This window comes from Chenopodium quinoa, unplaced genomic scaffold (assembly GCF_001683475.1).
Source record: "Chenopodium quinoa cultivar QQ74 unplaced genomic scaffold, ASM168347v1, whole genome shotgun sequence".
NCBI classification, from domain to species: domain Eukaryota; kingdom Viridiplantae; phylum Streptophyta; class Magnoliopsida; order Caryophyllales; family Amaranthaceae; genus Chenopodium; species Chenopodium quinoa.
The window spans coordinates 1,629,090-1,648,023 of NW_018745684.1; the positions used below are offsets into that span (position 1 = coordinate 1,629,090).

Consider the following 18,934-nt stretch of genomic DNA (forward strand, 5'->3'; position numbering starts at 1 on the left):
AACCCCAAGTTTAATTTATATCAAACGATTATGTAATATTTCCTATGCTTGCATTGCTTTGTAAGAGAAATAATGTACTACTCAAATAAACAAGATGCATATTGTCATTCATGATCCTCTTTTAATTTGGATCTCTGACGATTAATTAGAAAGACATAATTGGAGTATGTGTTCTCTATTATGCCATATATTTCTTCTATAATTTAGGCCATGTTTAGTTCACCTTATTTTTGCTTATCTGAACTGATCCGATCTTATCTTATCCTATCAGATCTGATCTGATCTGATCTTATTGTCTGATTTGACCAAACTTTGACCTTAAGTTTTACAATAATCTGTAGGGAAAAAATGTATCAAGTGGGATCTTGTAAGATTCGTAATAATGTGTATTTTATTAATATGTAATTTTTATAATTTTTTTCATTACGAAATTAAAGATATTTAGCGATAAAAAATTGCACATAAAACGATGATTTGATATAAACTTATTTTTTCTGATCTGAACTTACTTTTTTTGAAATAAGTAAAAATAAGTTGAACTAAACAAGACCTTAGTTTGTACTCCATTTTCATTTGAACCCGACTTGCCCCTCATTTGCACAAAAAAAAAAGTTAAAGCTTTGGAAAACATTGAATTTCATGATTTATATTAATTTTTCTACTTTGTTATTTTTATTTTATTTTTGAAAAATTAATTTTTCTGCAAATATGACTACTTATTTATTTACTCGTAGTATAGTACTTCGTATTAACTAATAATGATTCATTATGTTCCCCAAAATCTATCCTATTTGAAATCATTAAATATTTAAAACCTGTACGAATTTATTTCAAAATATGCAATGAATTTGGTAGCAAAAAATGTTCCTTAACTTCATTGTTTAAGGTGAATCGGGCCTACAAATTTACGACGAAAAACTCCCAATATTAGACCCACGTTACAAATTCTTATAAAGAGGCAATAGTTGGTTGCAAGTTCTTACTTGTTTCCGGATATACTTGCAGGCTTGCAGCTAACTCAAATAGGTGAGTTCATGATTTTTTTTAAACGTGTAATGCTATACACTCTTAAAAATGGTACGAAGTATTGATTATGAATTTATGACAAAAACACGCATAAATCAGTGTAATTAGTGTGAATATTTTTATGATTTCCTAAATTTATACAATTTTCTAGTATTTATTTAATGCTTATATGTAATCCTAAGGACTATATATAGCATTTTCCTTTTTTAATTCTTTTTTGTAGTCCACTTTAAAGTTTTGCTCATTATCTTTTTTTTAATTAAACAAAATTGATAAAATGAGTTGAATAAAATTGAATGGTCATTAGATACACCTTGCTTTAGGTGTACTATACTACTATATGTATACCCAAAAACAAAATAGAGGTGCAATTATTTTTTTTTTTTTTTTGGTGTTTAGGGAACCACAAGGGCGGATGATGAGAATCGATCCCAAAATCCCTTGAAACCGAGAAAGAAGCTCTAACCACTTGAGCTATCCTTCACCCTCTAGGTGCAATTATCTATGTGAGTGGTAACTACCTGTGCAAACTGCTAACTACAGTACTCCTTATTTAACTAATAATAATTTGTATCTAATTGAAATTTAAATGAAAGATATTAGAAAGAGTAATGAAATACTACTGGTAGTCCAGTCTACGGCACACACGCTAACAAAAAAGAGTAGCACGTCGTCCATATTATTTTCTTTCTGTCCAATTCTCTTTCTCTCTCCTCCAATTGTATCACTTCGTGCGTTAAAGCAACTGTCTAATTAGCTGTATTAATTTATTAATTTAATCTTAAACACCTCTTGTTGTATAATTAATTTATCAACTACTCGTTTTTATTCTTTAATTTTAAGTCAAAATACTAGAGTATTATTGGCTTAATTAAACCAGACAGTTTTTCTAGTTCTGTTGAATTTAAGAACTGTAAAAACTGCGGTCAATGGTCAAGGATATGTAGCACTACCATCATTTAATCACATGCATTGGACCTTTCTTAGTTGTTGCTCATATCCTCATCACTTCTTCATAATTATGGGTTGTTAAAACTTAAAAACCATTTTCACTCCTTTTTCTAAATAATGTATACTCGTATACATTACTTGTCTCGATTGCTCTATGTTTTTTAATATAGTCTTAGGGTGTGTTCTATTCATCTGATTTTCACTGATCGGAACTTATCTTAACTTACCTAAACTTATTGAACTTATTAAAACTTATTTTAGTTGTAATTTGTAATTGGTAACCCTTATAAAAACTTATTTTTCCCGAAATGAACTTATCTAAACTGATCTGAACTTTGAACATAGAACAAACCCTTAATTAACGTACTATTGAGGTCCAAGATGATTTAACTTCACTTTACATGATCTAATTAAGTTTAATTGAATTTCAATAAGTAAAAATCAAGTAAATAAAACACACTGATTTCCACTAAAAGATCCAAAACAACAACGTCTGACTTATTTTTCAAATTCCAAATTTTCAATTGAATTGTAAATCATTAATTTCTCCTTAAAAATGACGTGGCACATGTTTGTTAGCCATTAAATCACTACAAACCTCCCTATGTCTCTCTCACCTCAGGGAAGTAAATATAAGTGGGCCATTTAACAACTACCCATAAAAAACACAGCAACAGTACTTCTCCTATAACAATAATCAACTTCCTAAAGATGCAAAACAACCCCCTTGCTTCCCACTTTTTAGCTGGTTGTGGGGTTCTACACCTTCAACCTCACCTTTACTTTTCCATTCTTTAATCCCAACGACGAAATACTAATTAAATTGTACTTGTATTAATACACGGAATATTTTATATTTTTTTAAATGTTTGTTTACTCAAACAAAAGAAAGAGCTTACCCTCTCAACCGAAAAATAATAATAATAACATTATTAATTTTTATTCTCATCATCTACTTCTACTTCAACGTTATTAACTTATTATTATTATCATCATCATTTATTAAATTATTATAGTTTCATATCCACCATTACCTGCTTTGAATCTTCAATTCTTCCCCACGATCTCCATTCTTTCTCTCTCTACATTGCTAAACTTCAGCAACATTTTCTGTTGCAGTTTCTCTCTCCTTAACTTCAACACATTTTCCTGTCATTTATTGGGTGCGTTAATCCTCAATCTTATATTTTGTTAGATTTTTGTTGGATATTATAATTTTCATCAATTAGTTGCTTAAGAATCTGTACACTAACATTTTGGTGATTAATGCATGTTTTAATGGTTAATCACATTGATTAAGAGCATAATTAAATTATCTAGTACGGAGTATGGTAGTTCAGATTAGTTGATTATGATAGTTTTAACAATTTTCTAATTTAAGTTTTCTTTTTTCCTTTTTTCATATCTGCAGTTTGATAAAGTAGCAATTGGAAATCATAATCATCTGGAACAATCTGAGCATAATTGAAGGTAATTTTTTTTTTTTGGTTAATCAATAAATTTGACTTAATGTTTTTTTTTTTTGTTTTGAAGCCAATTTGACTTAATGTTAGGCATGAAAGATTATGAGATTTTACAAGAATTTTTTTTTTTGGATTGAGTAATGAAATTATGAATGCATTGAGATATATTGAGTGTGACAATCCTTAATTATGTGGGTTTATATTTAATTTTTGTATATTGTATGGTTTTACCAGAAGCATTGAAGCTTATTAGTAAATTTTTTTGTTCATGTTGCTGTACAGATTATATGCTTGAGACATCAAGGATACGTTTCGATTATTCGAGTTTTTAATGGGTTGATGGATTGTTAAGATTTTGAGGATTTTATTGGATTTTAATAAACTGGAGGCTGCATGGGAGGATTATTGCACCTTTTTTATTTTCATCAAGGGTCCATGGGAAGGAGGCATAAGAAACAAGGGAGTGGTATGTATTCAATCTCATCATACACGAAATCGTTGCATTTGTTGTGTACTGATTTTTGTTTAGAATTTGATACTTGATTATGCATTGTAATTGGCTAGAAATTTAGCTAAATGTAAGAATTAGAAACATATATAGATGGCATTTGTGATCTATGTAATTCTATCAAAACAGAAATGACTGATATTGCTTGTAAATTGGCTTATGTATGTAGCCAATGTGGCAGCTCCTCGTAACAGTTTAGAGATGGTAGCTGAAACTTTGCGGAATCATTATGCTGTCGAAAGCTATGAACAGGTGATTTGCCCTGATTCCTTAAAATGTATTGCAATTTTTTATGAACGACACATGACCTTTTGAGTATCTATGTTGCATGTCAGTTTGGCATATTGTCTTTCCTCATCTTAGTTCAAGATTGATTCATTAGATCATTTAGATGTGTTAGAAAGCATGAGAGCTTGAAGTTAACTACGATTACTTGCATTTTAACATATACATTCTTAAAAAGCCGATCAATTCAGGATGAAGTGTTAATTTTAGGGCACTCAGTCAGTTTGTAGCCTGATCACACTTGTTCTGAAGATGATCTCGCCTTCAATTTCTGATGAGCTTTCATTCCTTATTGAGTGACTACTGCTTACTCTGTATTCTATTGTTGTTAGTGGTCTCATTTTTCACATCTAGATGAAGTATCACCCCCATGGTATCAACTTTCCTGGTCTCCCCTCAACCCATCCAAAAAATAAAGAAAATTATAGTAGCATATTGGGCAAGAGTCACATTTTAGTTTTATTACAAGAACATAATTCAAATGCTCAGCTTGCTTATTTTGTCGCTAACTGAATTGGTTCTTTCTCATTGAAAACAGCAGGATTTTCCCAAGAGGAGCTATTATCCAACTGATGCCTCAATGAAGAAGTTGATTAGCAAGGACTTATCAAAGCAACAAAATAATAAACAGAATTCACCAAGTATTGTTGCAAGGCTGATGGGGATGGATCTATTGCCAGTGGATTCCGAGCCTGAAGTTCAACCTCTTCAGGATGAAGAAGACAAGGTCGAATTCATTGACAAAAAAGTCCAGCTCGTAGAAAAGGTATCATCTGTTCGTGCCCCTAAAAAGTCAAAGTCGTCTAGCAAAAAGGAATACTGTTCATATAAAGACACATACTTTAGATACTGGAGCAGTGGCAAAAATCTTGGAAAGCCACGCCCTCGAGTACATCCTCAAGAGAAAGAGCTTCAGAAATTTAAGAAAGACTTTGAAGCCTGGCAGGCATCTAGGTTCCTTGAATGTGCAAGAGTGGTTCAACTCGGCAACATTCCTGAACAGTGGCTTGCACAGTTGGATCTTACAAAGGAAAAAATGTCTATCTATGAAACTTCCAGAAAAGATGCTATGGATAAATCTGGGGAGCACAAGAGGGACGCGTTTAGATCAAGGTCTCTACATGGAGATGATTTTGAGCGTCTTGGATACAAGAAGGATGCATTCCTACCTAAGCACAAGGAATCATATTCTTTCAGTGCAGTACGCCCAGGTAGAGACCTTGAGCAGCACTCTTTAAGGGATTCTGATATAGGCTCTGAGAGATGTAGGTCTCTACATAGAGATGATTTTGAGCGTCTTGGATACAAGAAGGATGCATTCTTATCTAAGCACAAGGAATCATATTCTTTCAGTAGAGTGCGCTCAGGTAGAGACCTTGAGCAGCTTTCTTTAAGGGATTCTGATATAGACTCAGAGAAATCTTCTGCTCCCTCAAAGATTGTAGTTTTAAAGCCTGGTCCTGATAGCTTTAGTGCCAATGATGAGTCTTGGGTTACTTCTTCTAGCTCAATGGATGATAGAGACTGTATAGAAGATCTTCTTGAGGAAGTGAGGGAAAGGCTGAGATATGAAATGCAGGGTAATGCCTTGAATAAGGGTTCCATGGTTAGAGGAGGTGGGATTGAGACTCCGTTTAAGGAAAAACCAGCATATGAAAGACAAACCTATCAACCGGTTGCTAAATGTGTGAAGGAGAATACCAATGGAGACCTGGATAGGAAGTTGTTTCGATCAGAATCAGCAAGGTTCTATAAAAATGAAAGTTTGATGAGTGAGCTGGCTCCATCATCGCCAGAGTACATGAGCAAAGATACAAAAAAATTCTTGTCAGAGAGACTGAGGAATATCTTAGATAGGGAAAAACACCCAAATCATCATCTCACTTCTGGAGGTTCTCCCAGGGAACCCTTGTTTGACGATGCTAGGGTACGATTAGAGAAAGCTAGGGATATCTTGAATGCTGAACATGGAAAGCACTCTTGGTGTGATGGGAACTACGATGCAGATACACGAGCTAGGTCCTTCCGGTATGAGCTAAAAGATGATGGGAATACTCAAGAACAGCCATCTCCCAGGAATCTTATTCGATCTTTGTCAGCTCCGGTATCAGGAATGTCATTTGGGAAGCTTCTTCTAGAGGACAGATATGTTTCACCAGGAGCGCATATTAAAAGGAAGCACGAGGCTTTTGATAAATTTTCATTTGATATCAAAGACCAAAGGAAAGAAAGGTTTAATTTGCGAGAAAAGGTTTCCAGTCTCAAACATAGCCTCTCTCTTAGAAGGATGTTATTTAGCAAAAAGCTTGAGTCGATGGATTTGTCTGAGAGCAATGAATTTAATTCAACAAAAGATATAATGAATGGACCCTCAGTTATATCTAGTTTCAATGACAGAAATGTAAGTAAATGTTTTATCCAAAAATTGAAGTAATTATTAATGCAAGAATTTCCGGGATTCAGATAAATACCATTTGTAGTGGCTCTCCTCGAAAGATCATTGATTCATGTTTGGTTTCATCTGTTGTCATTGTAGGACAACTCAACTGAGCTTCCGCCTAGTCCTGCATCCATATGCAGTAGCTATCAGGAAGAATTTTGGAAGCCAATAGACCATACCAGTCCAGCATCAATCTCAGACGTGACCTCTGTAGAAGATCACGGTGTGGGCAATGTTTTTAAAGACATCAGCTCCAATCTTACAGGTTGGAACATACTAAGATACCTTATATTTTTTATAATTAGGTTATTAAATGGGTAGCAAATTGCTTATGTTCCTGTGTTTCTAATGCGAAGTACATATGAATTTTTGCTCTTTGAGTAAATATATCCCATCACTGCTATACAGTTTCTTGTCAGTTGTATAGTCAAGTACATGCAGCATTGGCTAGTGATTGGTTCATGTTAATATTACCTGCACCGTAGTCAACGTATATCATTGTATTTTAGTTATTTTTGTCAGACTGATGCTTTATTGTTTTAAGAAGGAAACTATCCTGGTATACCACAGTTGTGTCAAATATGTCCTCATCCACTTCTGGTGTCTTCATTTTGATTTTGACGAGTATATACCAATATTTGTCCAATATGATCTTGTCTTTCTTATCATTCGGATCTGCATAGAGGCTTGCCTATTGTTTGTCAAATGAATGTTCATGCATGAGTAAGCTAATTTACTGTTATTAGCTACCTATAAATTCTTCTAGGCATATTGCTGCTGCAATTTGGAATGCTTTTATGTTTGAACTTAATAGATGAATTGGCCAATGAGCTGTCTTATCAGGAAGTTGTTTTTGCATGCCACTTTCCATTTGTAGACATTTTTTATATTTGCCATTTGTATTTCATCATAGAACTCAAATTGATCAATCTTTTTCTTCATCAAATTATGTGGAACAGAGTTACGAAAGCAGTTGAATCAACTTGATTATGAAGGATCAGAAATCAGTCAAATCACCACTGTTACCGGGGATCCTTCAGAATCAGAGATGATTGAATTGGAAAGTGAAGCAGAAGTCTATATCAAGAACCTACTTGTTGCTTCAGGTTTGTATGATGGATCGTGGGTTAAATCTTTTTCAAGATGGGATCCATATGTGAAGCCCATGGGAAATTGGGTCTTTGAAAAAGTGGAAGAATCATACCAAAAACCAACCAACGAATATGAAGCTGCTAGCTACAATGACAGTAGTTTGGAGCATAAATTATTTTTTGATTTATTGAATGAGGCACTCACAATTGTACTTGGGCCCCCTAGGATATTGTCTAAGTTCAAGAGGAAGATAACTGAAGTTGTCATGTTGCCCCACCCTCTGGGCAGAAAACTATTGGAGCAGGTTTGGGAGATGGTATGTGAGTTTTTATACCCCTCGAGCTACACATCCTGTTATTCATTCGACGATTTGGTTGCTCATGATCTGAATGTTATGCCTTGGTCTAGTCATTTGGATGAAGAGATGTGTGATATGGGTAAAGAACTGGAATATCAAATTATAGGTGACCTTGTGGAAGAACTTCTGATGGATATGCAGTTTTAAATTTTGATTGTGACGATTGTGTACAGATACCACAGTTTTTACTCGTGAGATAGCGTTGTGTATAAGGGTGAAGTATGGACTCACCAATGCTGTGATCAGTGTTCGTAAATTTACGTATATGTCATACGATGATTGTAGGTGTTCGTGAATAGGTAGGGGATTTAACCAATGACTGTAAGTTTTACTTCTCATGTATCACTAATTATTTTTTCTTTTTCCTGACAAGTTGATCTACAATGTAAACAGGAAATGCTGATAATCTGAGTGAGATTCTGAATAAATTGTCCTGTACATTGCTTTATCTCTCTGAAGGATGTGCAAGAACTTTTTCCAGGAAACTGTAATATTTGCTGTGAGCATTTGCACTTTTCATACAGTTCACATTTCAGCAACCTGTTCTCACTTTTTTTTCACTGGAGCAAAACAAAGTACTCACATTACATCAATATTAAAATCTGCTATTCTGCCAAAGCTCTAACCCAATTCTAGACTACTTGACTTAATGATTTGTCTAAAATGACCTAACCCAGTAACCCTACCAGAACGGCCGAACCCAACTAAGAAAAACCCGATTGAGTTGACTTACCTTGACAAGTTTGTTTCAAATTGCATTACGAACTCGAAGTAGAGATTGAAAAACCAAACCCAATTTGCTAAAAATAACATAAAGTGTGATCTGACTAAACCCGATTGAGATAAAACCAACCATGATTTAAACCTGACTGAGTAAACCCGTTTACCCACTTATTGACTAGAAAACACCTCAATACAGTCTATACAATGTCAATCTCATCAAATTCCAATTGTCATTGGGCCTTTGCCAAGTCTTACATAAGAACAAATGGACCATAAACTGATATAAAGACTTAGAAGAGCAAAATTAAACTGTGAGAACTAAGAAGACACAAAACTGATTGATTGTTTGGTACAAATTGGTGAATATATACACAAACTAGGGGTTGTTTGGTTTATAAGGAAAATAAGTTCCCATGGGAAATTCATTTTCCTGGGAAGTTTCTTCCCTTACTCACTTCCTAGGAAGTTCTCTAAACATGTTTGGTTGACAACAAGGAATTTACACTTCCCATGAATTAAGTTCCCTTATTTTGTTTGGTTGTATTTATCTATTTCCCATGAATTGTAACTACTTTAACTACTTTTCCCATAATATATATATACACACAATCTTAACTAGCCAAAAATCTGATTTTTATTGACACAACTAATTAATGTTGCAAGATAATTTGAAAATTTAAAGCAATGGAGAGGCACCAGTGATAATAAAAAGCAATAGAATGTATACAAGTATTATGGCTACTTTGAATAATTCATATTTCGTATATTATAAAAGAGCTACAAGGTGCTTACATAAAGAGAGAATATTTTCTGCAAAAACTGACTAGCCAAATAACTAGAGCCTAAATTAGATGAGATTGTTTCGTAGTGTTCCTTACAAAAGACCAGTGTTATATCCCCAATATAAGCATAAGCAAATCTAATTTGGCTCACAAGCTGCAATACTTCGTTAGACTTTACAAAAAGTGTAGTACTAAATCACCAAAAAAATTATGAGTCATAGGTTAGGATCACCTACATCAAATGAAAATTTATGTTTCAAGAGACCCGGAATATAAGGGTATTTATAGTCATCTGGAAGGCTAAAAAAAAAAAAAAAAAGGTCAACTTCGAGAGGGTTAAGGGGGCAGTATTTTTAGAAGCCAAAAGAACTTCAGTAGGAGATAAACCTTCAATTTTCATTACCTCGGAAGTCACTTTCATCCTTCGCTCAGCAGAATCGAACTCATGCTTAAAACAATTGGCAAGTCGTCCTATGTGCTCGCCTGCAGCTTCCATTACATCGCTGATTTTTCCAACTTTGGTCGAAAACTCTTTTAAAACTTCAATTATTTCGGTTCTTGCTCTTTTCGTCCTAGTAGTTGTAGGTGTTGTTGAAAGTGGAGGCCTTGTTTGATTACATAGAGGAGTTGAACTAATATGTTCTTCAGAATATTGAGGGACTTCTTGTTCTTCTTCACCTTTGTCTTCTTCATCCACCTCATCAAGTACATCATCAACATTTGTAGCTTCATTCCCAATAGCCCTATCTTTGCCAAATATTTTCCCTAAGTTATCATAAAAAGGAAATGGCTTGTTTCTTAACCCTTCTGCATTTTTATGACTCTGCCAAAATAAGAAATATAAATTGTCATACAACTTCAAAAATTGCAAAAAAAAAAAGACCTAAAAATTGAATAAGTAATGAAGGAGATGATTATGGGGTCTCAAGTTCAATTTGTTTACAATTTTCTTTTATAGGAATAAGAATGGCCACTTTTGTGTGTCACAATTACATCTTCACATTATAGGTAATACATACAATTTAATTCCATTGATTTAAGTTTTCCAGAAAAAAATACAAGACACTCAGGGAGTCAGGGGAGATCAAACAGATTGTATATGAATATTTTTGTAAAAGACCTAAAAAATAGAAGCAATTTACCTTAATCCATTCATCCCAAACTGATTGTGGGCACGTAACAAACTTCCCATCATCATTCCACCCAAATCCGCTAGCACCCGGACTAAGCATCTCTGAAATAGCATCATATTGCTTCCTAAGGAGCTTTACTCTAGACTCAATGTGAGGCTTGGCTTTTTTTTCACACTGGTTGTTTTTGTTTCATAAGAGCCCTGTCCATTCTAAGATAATCCAAGCATGCTATGTCACTTCCTTGAATCATTGCCCTAAGATTCAAGATTCTAGCATAACATCTTTCTTCAGGGGAATTGTCAAATATATAAGTTACAGGCTTCGGTATCTTAACACTCAAACTAGTAAGAAGATACATAAGCTCAATCATCATCTCTAGAAGCATAATCATCATTTGCCTGTATATCATAACACAAGTTGTAGCAATTTTCGTTTGTTTAAGTAATGGAAGGCGAGCCATAACTACATATAATATGTACAGAGTAAGCACAATGTAGATAATTATGTAAGATATTAACACAAAACTAGTAAGTTTAGGAGCATAAATAAGAAATCTCTCATAAAGTGTCACTCAAATGTTAAAATAGTGGGGGCTAAGATCAAGAATGTAGATCAAACAAGACCTTAATGGACTTTAGACCTATAATTCTAGCAAGTACCAAAAAAATTCATTCACAATCATACTACTGTAGTAACTAACGACATATATTGCAATCTTTAAAAATTAAATTGCAATGGCTATTAATATTAAAAACACTTCTTTCTTTTGTGTATAGGTTCCTTTAGATCTAATAATTTTCTATACAAATTAAATGCATGTAAACCCCAAACTGTCAAAATAAAAACTAAAAACCTAAATTGCTTCTGAATTTAAGATGAATTTGAATATTCAATGACACCCAATTCAATTAACATTATAAAGATATAAGTAATTAAGGAGAAAAAGACCATGAACCTGCAAGCAAAAAATCATCTCTTCATATGAATTTATTGAAATTAATCAATCAATTACGCCTTACCGACTTACCGTAAAAAATATCCATTTAAAAAAATTAAACTTTCGTATAACAATATATAATAAAACAGGAGTAGTAGAGAGAGAATTCACATACTTTGGATTTTTGGTTTTGTGTTGTTGGTGCTGGAGAAGAAATGGAGGTGGAACCAAATCTAAGGAGAGAGAGAAGGGGCTGCCATTGTCAAGTAATAGAGGACTCCAGATTAGGGAGGAAAATGAAAAAAGTTAGCGCCCTTTTCTTCACTTTATGAGGGTAAATATGTAATTTACTTGTAAATTATATGTGGGAATTATGAGTGACCTTGGAATAAGTTTTGGCGCATAGGCGTTATATATTTCACTTGCAAATAGGATGACATTTTTGTAAATAATGGGAATGTGAGAAAAATCGGTGGTAGAAAATATGACGACAAAATGTACCACTACATGCATAATATTACATAAATAGTACACAAAAATATACCACTGTATCATTAAAAGAGAGAAAATGTACCACCGAATCCCCAATTGCTCTTCTATATGCATGCAAAATACATAAGCCCTATGCGCCTCTATGCACTCATAACCTTGGGGGGTGGGTAAGTGATTTCCCTTGTTTTGTGGGAATTATAACTTCCCAAAGAATTGTCAATTCCTCCATTTTCTTTACCCTTTGTCAACCAAACAACAATACATAAATCCACTTCCCATGATTTCCCAATGCCTTTGTCAAATGGAGGCAACCAAACAATCCCTTCGCTTAATTGGAGTATTATATATTTATATCCTAGACACATTAAAAATGAATGGACGTAACCAAAGACTAGCTTATTGTGTGTCAGTGCATAAGAGGTTGGTAAAGAGGACCATCAAAAATAAGTAGATCTGATCGAGCTCATGTATAGAGTTGCCTTTATCTGCAGGCAACTCATCATTTCTTTGGGCGGCCGAAGGTTGGTTTACCTATTTCTCTATTTGACTTTGTTTTAGGGCTCTAACTTTGTAGACTTGAGCAATAAACGCATTAAATGATGCTCCACCCAACAAATAAAGAACTTTTTTTTTTTTCTTCTTGTAGCAATTACAAATTGCAAAGTGTAAATTTGATACTTCTTCTGTTTTTTTTTTTATTTAACCCGCTTTGACTTTTACACTATTCACCATTTTTTTTGACCGCCTTTTATGAATAATATGTAAGGAAAAAAAATATTAATAATAATTTTTACTTATTGAGAATTAAAGTTATTGATCGTTAAAGTTTTGTAGACAAGCGTGATAAAAGAAACCGGTCAAGTAAAAAAGAACAGAGAAAATATGTACATTAGAAAAAACATTTTTTCTTTTAATTTACTTTTTATTTTTTTAATAATTTTGATGTTGTATCACTCATGTGCCTCATTTATATGTAAATTTATTTAAAGGTACTCGTTTAATTTTTTTTATGTACAACCAACTATACCTTAAGTATGATACTTCATACCATTAAAGTTATTTCTTTGTCCATATACATGGTATAACCAGTTATATGATGAAGAACCACGTATATAAAGTTATTATGTACATATGGGATGATGGTAAAGATCGTGCATAATCTCTTTTAATTGGATAGACTATTGAATTGAAATATTAGGAATAATCACTGAAATTTCTTAAACCCCAGCTAATTCAGTATTGACAGTATAAGTTGCAGGTGATGGTGTATCCCTCAGAATTTGATATGAAAAGGTTGCCCTTGGGCCTGTTCAAGGGAAGACTAGAGACCCGAAAAACAATAGGTCAAGTTAAGACCCAACATTCCACTTTCAAGGGGTCTACTTTAAGAGACTTATGAAGTGGATAACTAATAATTCCTCAGATCATGATTTACATTTTACATTATACTTCTTGTATCTTATATAGTTTACTACTTTTTCCATTTCATTTTGGCCAGCATATTGTTGCTTTAAACACGTTAAATTCTTAGTTATTTTCGAGTATATCTAATTGGACAGCGAGACCGTACCCATATACATGATAATCTTTTAAAGGGGACTAGTTAATTTAAGGCATATTCTAGCACATACATAGCTACATATGAGTAGTCGAACACGTTACACGTGTGGTACAAACACGACCATGTACAGTATCTAATTGAATAATAGACTGCGCCACCCTAGCTGCAGTGTTGGATTTGTATAATAGTAGAACATGCGCCCCTAAATAAGTCCAAAACCGATTACAACATGTTTTGTAATTTAAGCAGTCGAGAGATTGGGTTACGTAATTACTATAATTATTAATTACTTGGTAGTATGTTTTTTTTAGTCCTATACTCCTATAAAAACATGTATGATCAGGTTTATTTGGCCAAATGACAATTGGCGTACGGCGGAGGATTGGAGGAGCACATGATTTGTCGGTTTACTGCGAACACTTCGAGAGTAACCTTAATACTAAACAAATAGTATTTTATAGGCATAATAACTAGTAAGGCTATAGTTTTGTAGTTGGAATATTCTGTCTTCATGTCAAAATTATGTTTAATGTTTGATTAGTAGACTGTGTTGGGTGCATTGTATCGGGAACGTGTGTGCGTATTGGACGGTAAGTCAAGAATACTAATATGTTGGCCAATTTAACATGTTTAGGTAGTAATAAAATCTCATATTAGCTAGTTTTACAAACCAAAACTTACTACGCAATATAAGTATAAGATACACAATAATTACTCAGTATGAGTATCTTTCTTTTGTATTTGATTATTATGAAGACTTAAAATCAGAACAAAATTGGATATTTGAATATAGATAAACTGTTGAAAGTAAACCATGCACCAAAATCATTTGATTACTTGAGTAATTCAACCGATGATAGTCTTTATTATGTACTCGATTATAGAATCAAATATGTCAAATTCGATTCTTGATCTAAATTCGACAATCTCAAGTCTAAAATCAGGCACTTTTTTTTTTTTTTTTTACTCTCATTTGAATAAGGTCGAACTCATATTTAAAATAAAAACAGATATAATTTACTAAATTACACATCTAATAAAATGAATACATTATACAATATTGAATAGAATAATTCGGATACGAATCAGCATTGTCAAGCCGATTTGAGAAGAACAAAATCTCTCGAGAAACGGACAAAAGCTGCACCCTGACCTCGATGCCCGTTTTAAGTTAACCACATGCGAACACGATCCCTCATTCTCATAATATACATCCTCTCCTCTTCTTCTACCACTATATAGTGTGTAATACGCAGCAAACCCAGAAATAGTAGAAATGTACAAAGTATAAACAAATTCCAAATCTTTTCTTTCTTTATTTAATTATTATCCCCTTTAAAAAATAATTCTAAATCCCCCCTTTTCTCCTCTTTCCTTTTTGTCTTTTTTTGAGGAGAGAGAAAAAAAAAAGTTAAAGAAAACGAGTTTTTCCCAATTCAACTCGTCTTCCTCCTACCACTGCTACTACTCTACTGGAAAATTGTGTGAAAAAAATGATGGATCCCCAGCAAATTCCGCCGCAATTGCCGCCGCACGACGCCGGAAATGGGTTGATCAATGGCGGAGTTGACGGAAATGCGAGTAATAATGGTGGGATTAATGGGGTTTTGTATGTCAAAGTAATGACTGATGAACAGCTTGAAATTCTTCGGACTCAAATTGCGGTTTATGCTACAATTTGTGAGCAGCTTGTTGATATGCATAAAGCCATTACTGCGCAACAAGATCTTGCTGGTTTTTTTTTTTTTTTTCTCTCTCTTCTGTTTTTATTTGATTAATTAATTTCATCGGTTTACTTCATTTATTGAACTGGGTATTTTTTTAATTAATTTTATTGATTATTCACTACAAATTCTGGGTTTTTGACTTTTTGTTTTTCTGGGTTTTTAATTTCATTGGGTTTGAGTCTGGCAATATGCATTTAAATCAAGTTTTAATTTTGGATTTTTCTGCTGTGATTTTATAGTAATTTGGTTAGGTGTTATTCTTGTCAGTTGTCAGTGAAAAGCAGAAATTGATCATGTTGAAAATTCTAGTTATCTCCTTCATTTCATGTGATCTCTGTACAACATCTCTGTAATATCCTTCTTCTAGAATTAATAGTCGCGTTGATATGGTAATTAATTTGATCCAATAATGTGACGACTATATCAGGACGAGTGACGGGGTAGTTTGACAAGGAGAGTGTGAATTTGGTGTGGGAATGTTTTACTTGTCCAGAGATTGTGTACATGTGATAAATGTAATGGTATGTTTGTACTTTGTGAATTGAATTAAATTGTTATCGATATTGTAAAATGTACTAGTACTATTGAGTCCTTCAATTGAGAAATCAGATTTCTGTTGAAGAGGTTGACTGACTTAGCATTAGAAGTTTGGTTGAGTTGCTGGTTTGGCTGATTGTGTCCTTAATTACATATCTTCATGATACATTTTTTGTTAATGATAATACAGGAGTTAGGCTAGGAAATATGTACTGTGATCCATTGGTCACAGCTATGGGGCACAAAATTACTGCTAGGCAACGATGGACTCCAACACCGGTGCAACTTCAGATCCTTGAGCGCATCTTTGACCAAGGCACAGGAACTCCAAGCAAACAGAAGATCAAAGAAATTACTATTGAATTGTCTCAGCATGGACAAATCTCCGAAACAAATGTCTATAATTGGTTCCAAAACAGGCGTGCTAGATCAAAAAGAAAGCAGCTAAACAATAATGCACAAAACAATGCTGAATCAGAGGTGGAGACAGATGCAGAATCACCCAAAGACAAAAAGACAAAGCCTGAGGATTTCCAATCTCAGCCTAACTCGATGCTGAGGACTGATGATTCTTGTTTTCAGAATCAGGAGATAAGTTCTAGTATGCACACAATCGATTCACAGTCTGGCAAAATGGATTCTGTGTTTGCTTCTGATGGCAGTTCAAAATCGAGCCAGAGTCTCAGCCACCTAGGTTTCTATGAAAGCATTATGCAGAATCCAAGTATGTAGTTACGTGAATGCTATATATGTTCAATAATTTCTCAACCCCACCCTCTGCTTGTTTATAAAATTCACTTTTTGCTCCTTCCTTTCTGTTGTTAAGAATAAAAAATGTAGAAGGAATTAATGAGCTGAAATCAACTTTATGTTGGCTAAGTATATTACTGTACTGCTTTTCTTTTGTTTAAGATGATGTGTATTGTCAGTTCTGTTATCTTACTTGAGATTTCAGGAAGTAGGTGTGCCTTACATTTAAGCAATGATCTTGAGTATCTTGACTCACAGATTTGAGACCTTGTGCTTCAGTCTTTCTATTGTGTTTAGGATTATTGTATAATTGGCATTGGGTTGTTTAGAATTATTTTTTCCCTCAGTCTCAAACTTTCAATATTCATTTAAACCGAATGTTGCTTCACTTTAATAAATTCTTTTTGACTTAGCTTCAATTTTGCTTCTCTTGTTGATCTTCTTGTTTAGTTCAGAAATTTGACCACAGCTAACAGCTGGCTTCTTTGAGGGAAGTCGAGACAAATATTTTCGTGTCTGCTTCTTTCCCTGGCAGAATATTGCTGCTTAGTAATATCATGCTCTTTTTTTAATTGGCTAATTATTGCAATAGTTCTTTATATATCTGTATGGGGAAAGTACTCTGGTTTCCTATTCACCGTCTGTCTGAAAGTTGCATCAAAAAAAACCGTCTGTCTGAAAGAAGATAGGATTCTGATGTTGAAACGACATAGTATATTGGTATAATCTCAGCGGAAAATTGGAAAAAATTCAAGTGGCCCTTGGGATTGTGAAAGAGTTGTTATCTTCCCCATGTTTGCTTCAATCTGATTCATTTTGGCCTTTTAAGACCATCTTGGTTCCAGTAATCCCGTTTGCTGCTATTGCTTGTGCCTTCACTGTTGAATTTTCATTTGGCTATCAGTTATCTTGTATGCCAATACCTCATTTGTAGCAAGCCTGTTAGATAAATTGGATAGGTTGATGTTAGTTCATTGATGGCAGAGTTCTGGAGTTTGTGTATGAGAACTTTTAGTGCCAAACTCTTACATTGTTGCATATGCTTTCCTGAAATTAACATGGCAAGAGCAGTATACAAACTTATGGCCACATATTACCTCATACACTTGCATTTTGAGGAATTTGTTGCTATTAGTTATGACAAAGTACTTGTAAAAACTGATTATGAATTTCTGTTTTTGTAAATACAGGAATTGATGACTTGATTGGTAAGATTGAAGTGCCCGGTAGTTACAACTCTTATCAGACAACAGAGGACTACAACATGACTGGCTGACTTTTATCCTTCGTCCTTGTTATTATATACCAGAGTATTTATTTTTCATGGAAAAAACCATGTTTGCAGTTTGAAGCCAAGCCGGGTCTCTAGCCGAGATTACTGAGCTAGGTAGCAGTAGTGACACCCCTCAGAAAGTAATTGGAACCTTTGGAACAACGCCCTGATAGTTCACGGTTGCTCTTCTGAAGTCTGTAATGATACAGCTGATCAAACTTTGTGTGTGTGAAAATGTTAATGGATTTAGCTTCAGTATTTGAAGTCTGATAAATTAGAACTGTATATTTCCTTGGCGGATTTATGACAACTTTTCAATTTTAAGAACTCCCCGCTAACTGGAGAAGTGGAGAGTGGTGTGGCTTGTGTCTATCTTATGCATGGGATTTATATATTTGTACTCCCATGCTAGTTTTTAATGCAATGGATTTGCTTTGTTTCTTCCCAAATCATTTTCTTATAGTATGTTGTTTAATTACTCGCTTCCTCTTATCTTTTGGTGTTCATATAAATGATTAGTAAGTGCAAAGTAATAATTCTAGTTAGAGTTTTTCATACACAGCTTTTAGTGCTGCACTATAATTTTTTTTCTTGTAAATAATTATATGGGTATGTAATCAACTAATTATAGAAGGAGACTATTTTGTGGACTCTGGTTGGTGCCACAGGTTATTACATGCACCCTTCATTGACACACTTTTCTATATTGTTGTTTGAAATCATATACGATTATTGATTGATCGATCACATAAAGGTCTGTGGTGGTCTTGAGTTAATGGAGGGAGATGTGTACATAACTTGCTTTATTGATAGTTAAGTGGCAAATCCCGTGGTGATCTGTGAGAAGCATCTCATCCTCTTTTTCTTTTAGGCTTGGAAAAGTTGAAAATTTCCAA

The 18,934-nt window shown here is 33.9% G+C and overlaps 3 protein-coding genes across 5 annotated transcripts; 2 read left to right on the forward strand and 1 right to left on the reverse strand.

Moving 5' to 3' along the window:
- The first annotated feature begins 2,691 nt into the window (after window positions 1-2,691).
- On the forward strand, window positions 2,692-8,846 carry LOC110717520. 3 transcript variants are annotated; one of them, XR_002510757.1, is made up of 8 exons: window positions 2,692-3,140; window positions 3,389-3,447; window positions 3,723-3,906; window positions 4,118-4,200; window positions 4,772-6,634; window positions 6,770-6,938; window positions 7,633-8,422; window positions 8,517-8,846. XR_002510757.1 is itself a non-coding variant. In XM_021896242.1 (7 exons), the coding sequence occupies exons 3-7, from the start codon at window positions 3,834-3,836 to the stop codon at window positions 8,268-8,270; spliced, it is 2,826 nt and encodes a 941-aa protein (XP_021751934.1). In that variant the 5' UTR covers window positions 2,692-3,140; window positions 3,389-3,447; window positions 3,723-3,833; the 3' UTR covers window positions 8,271-8,571. The 3 variants fall into 3 exon arrangements, 2 of the variants coding, with proteins under 2 accessions (XP_021751934.1, XP_021751935.1); XM_021896242.1 differs by having other exon boundaries at window positions 7,633-8,571; XM_021896243.1 differs by having other exon boundaries at window positions 4,775-6,634; window positions 7,633-8,571.
- Window positions 8,847-9,561: 715 nt separating this feature from the next.
- LOC110717910 lies at window positions 9,562-10,945 on the reverse strand. The gene is made up of 2 exons (XM_021896696.1): window positions 10,771-10,945; window positions 9,562-10,451 (listed from the first exon to the last, which is right to left on the reverse strand). The coding sequence occupies exons 1-2, from the start codon at window positions 10,858-10,860 to the stop codon at window positions 9,885-9,887; spliced, it is 657 nt and encodes a 218-aa protein (XP_021752388.1). The 5' UTR covers window positions 10,861-10,945; the 3' UTR covers window positions 9,562-9,884.
- A 4,048-nt stretch (window positions 10,946-14,993) lies between these two features.
- On the forward strand, window positions 14,994-18,490 carry LOC110717534 (WUSCHEL-related homeobox 8-like). The gene is made up of 3 exons (XM_021896260.1): window positions 14,994-15,485; window positions 16,206-16,739; window positions 17,956-18,490. Exons 1-3 carry the CDS (start codon window positions 15,245-15,247, stop codon window positions 18,039-18,041), a joined length of 861 nt encoding a protein of 286 aa, XP_021751952.1. The 5' UTR covers window positions 14,994-15,244; the 3' UTR covers window positions 18,042-18,490.
- Window positions 18,491-18,934: the final 444 nt, after the last annotated feature.

Bases quoted from the DNA above. Each gene is read 5' to 3' on its own strand.
- LOC110717520 (XM_021896242.1), top strand. From the start codon at position 3,834: ATGGGAGGATTATTGCACCTTTTTTATTTTCATCAAGGGTCCATGGGA. The intron at 3,907-4,117 runs GTATGTATTCAA...TTATGTATGTAG, and splicing joins GCATAAGAAACAAGGGAGTG to CCAATGTGGCAGCTCCTCGT. The intron at 4,201-4,771 runs GTGATTTGCCCT...CATTGAAAACAG, and splicing joins CTGTCGAAAGCTATGAACAG to CAGGATTTTCCCAAGAGGAG.
- LOC110717910 (XM_021896696.1), bottom strand. From the start codon at position 10,860: ATGCTTAGTCCGGGTGCTAGCGGATTTGGGTGGAATGATGATGGGAAG. The intron at 10,452-10,770 runs GTAAATTGCTTC...TTATTTTGGCAG, and splicing joins TTTGGGATGAATGGATTAAG to AGTCATAAAAATGCAGAAGG.
- LOC110717534 (XM_021896260.1), top strand. From the start codon at position 15,245: ATGATGGATCCCCAGCAAATTCCGCCGCAATTGCCGCCGCACGACGCC. The intron at 15,486-16,205 runs GTTTTTTTTTTT...ATGATAATACAG, and splicing joins TGCGCAACAAGATCTTGCTG to GAGTTAGGCTAGGAAATATG. The intron at 16,740-17,955 runs GTATGTAGTTAC...TTGTAAATACAG, and splicing joins AAGCATTATGCAGAATCCAA to GAATTGATGACTTGATTGGT.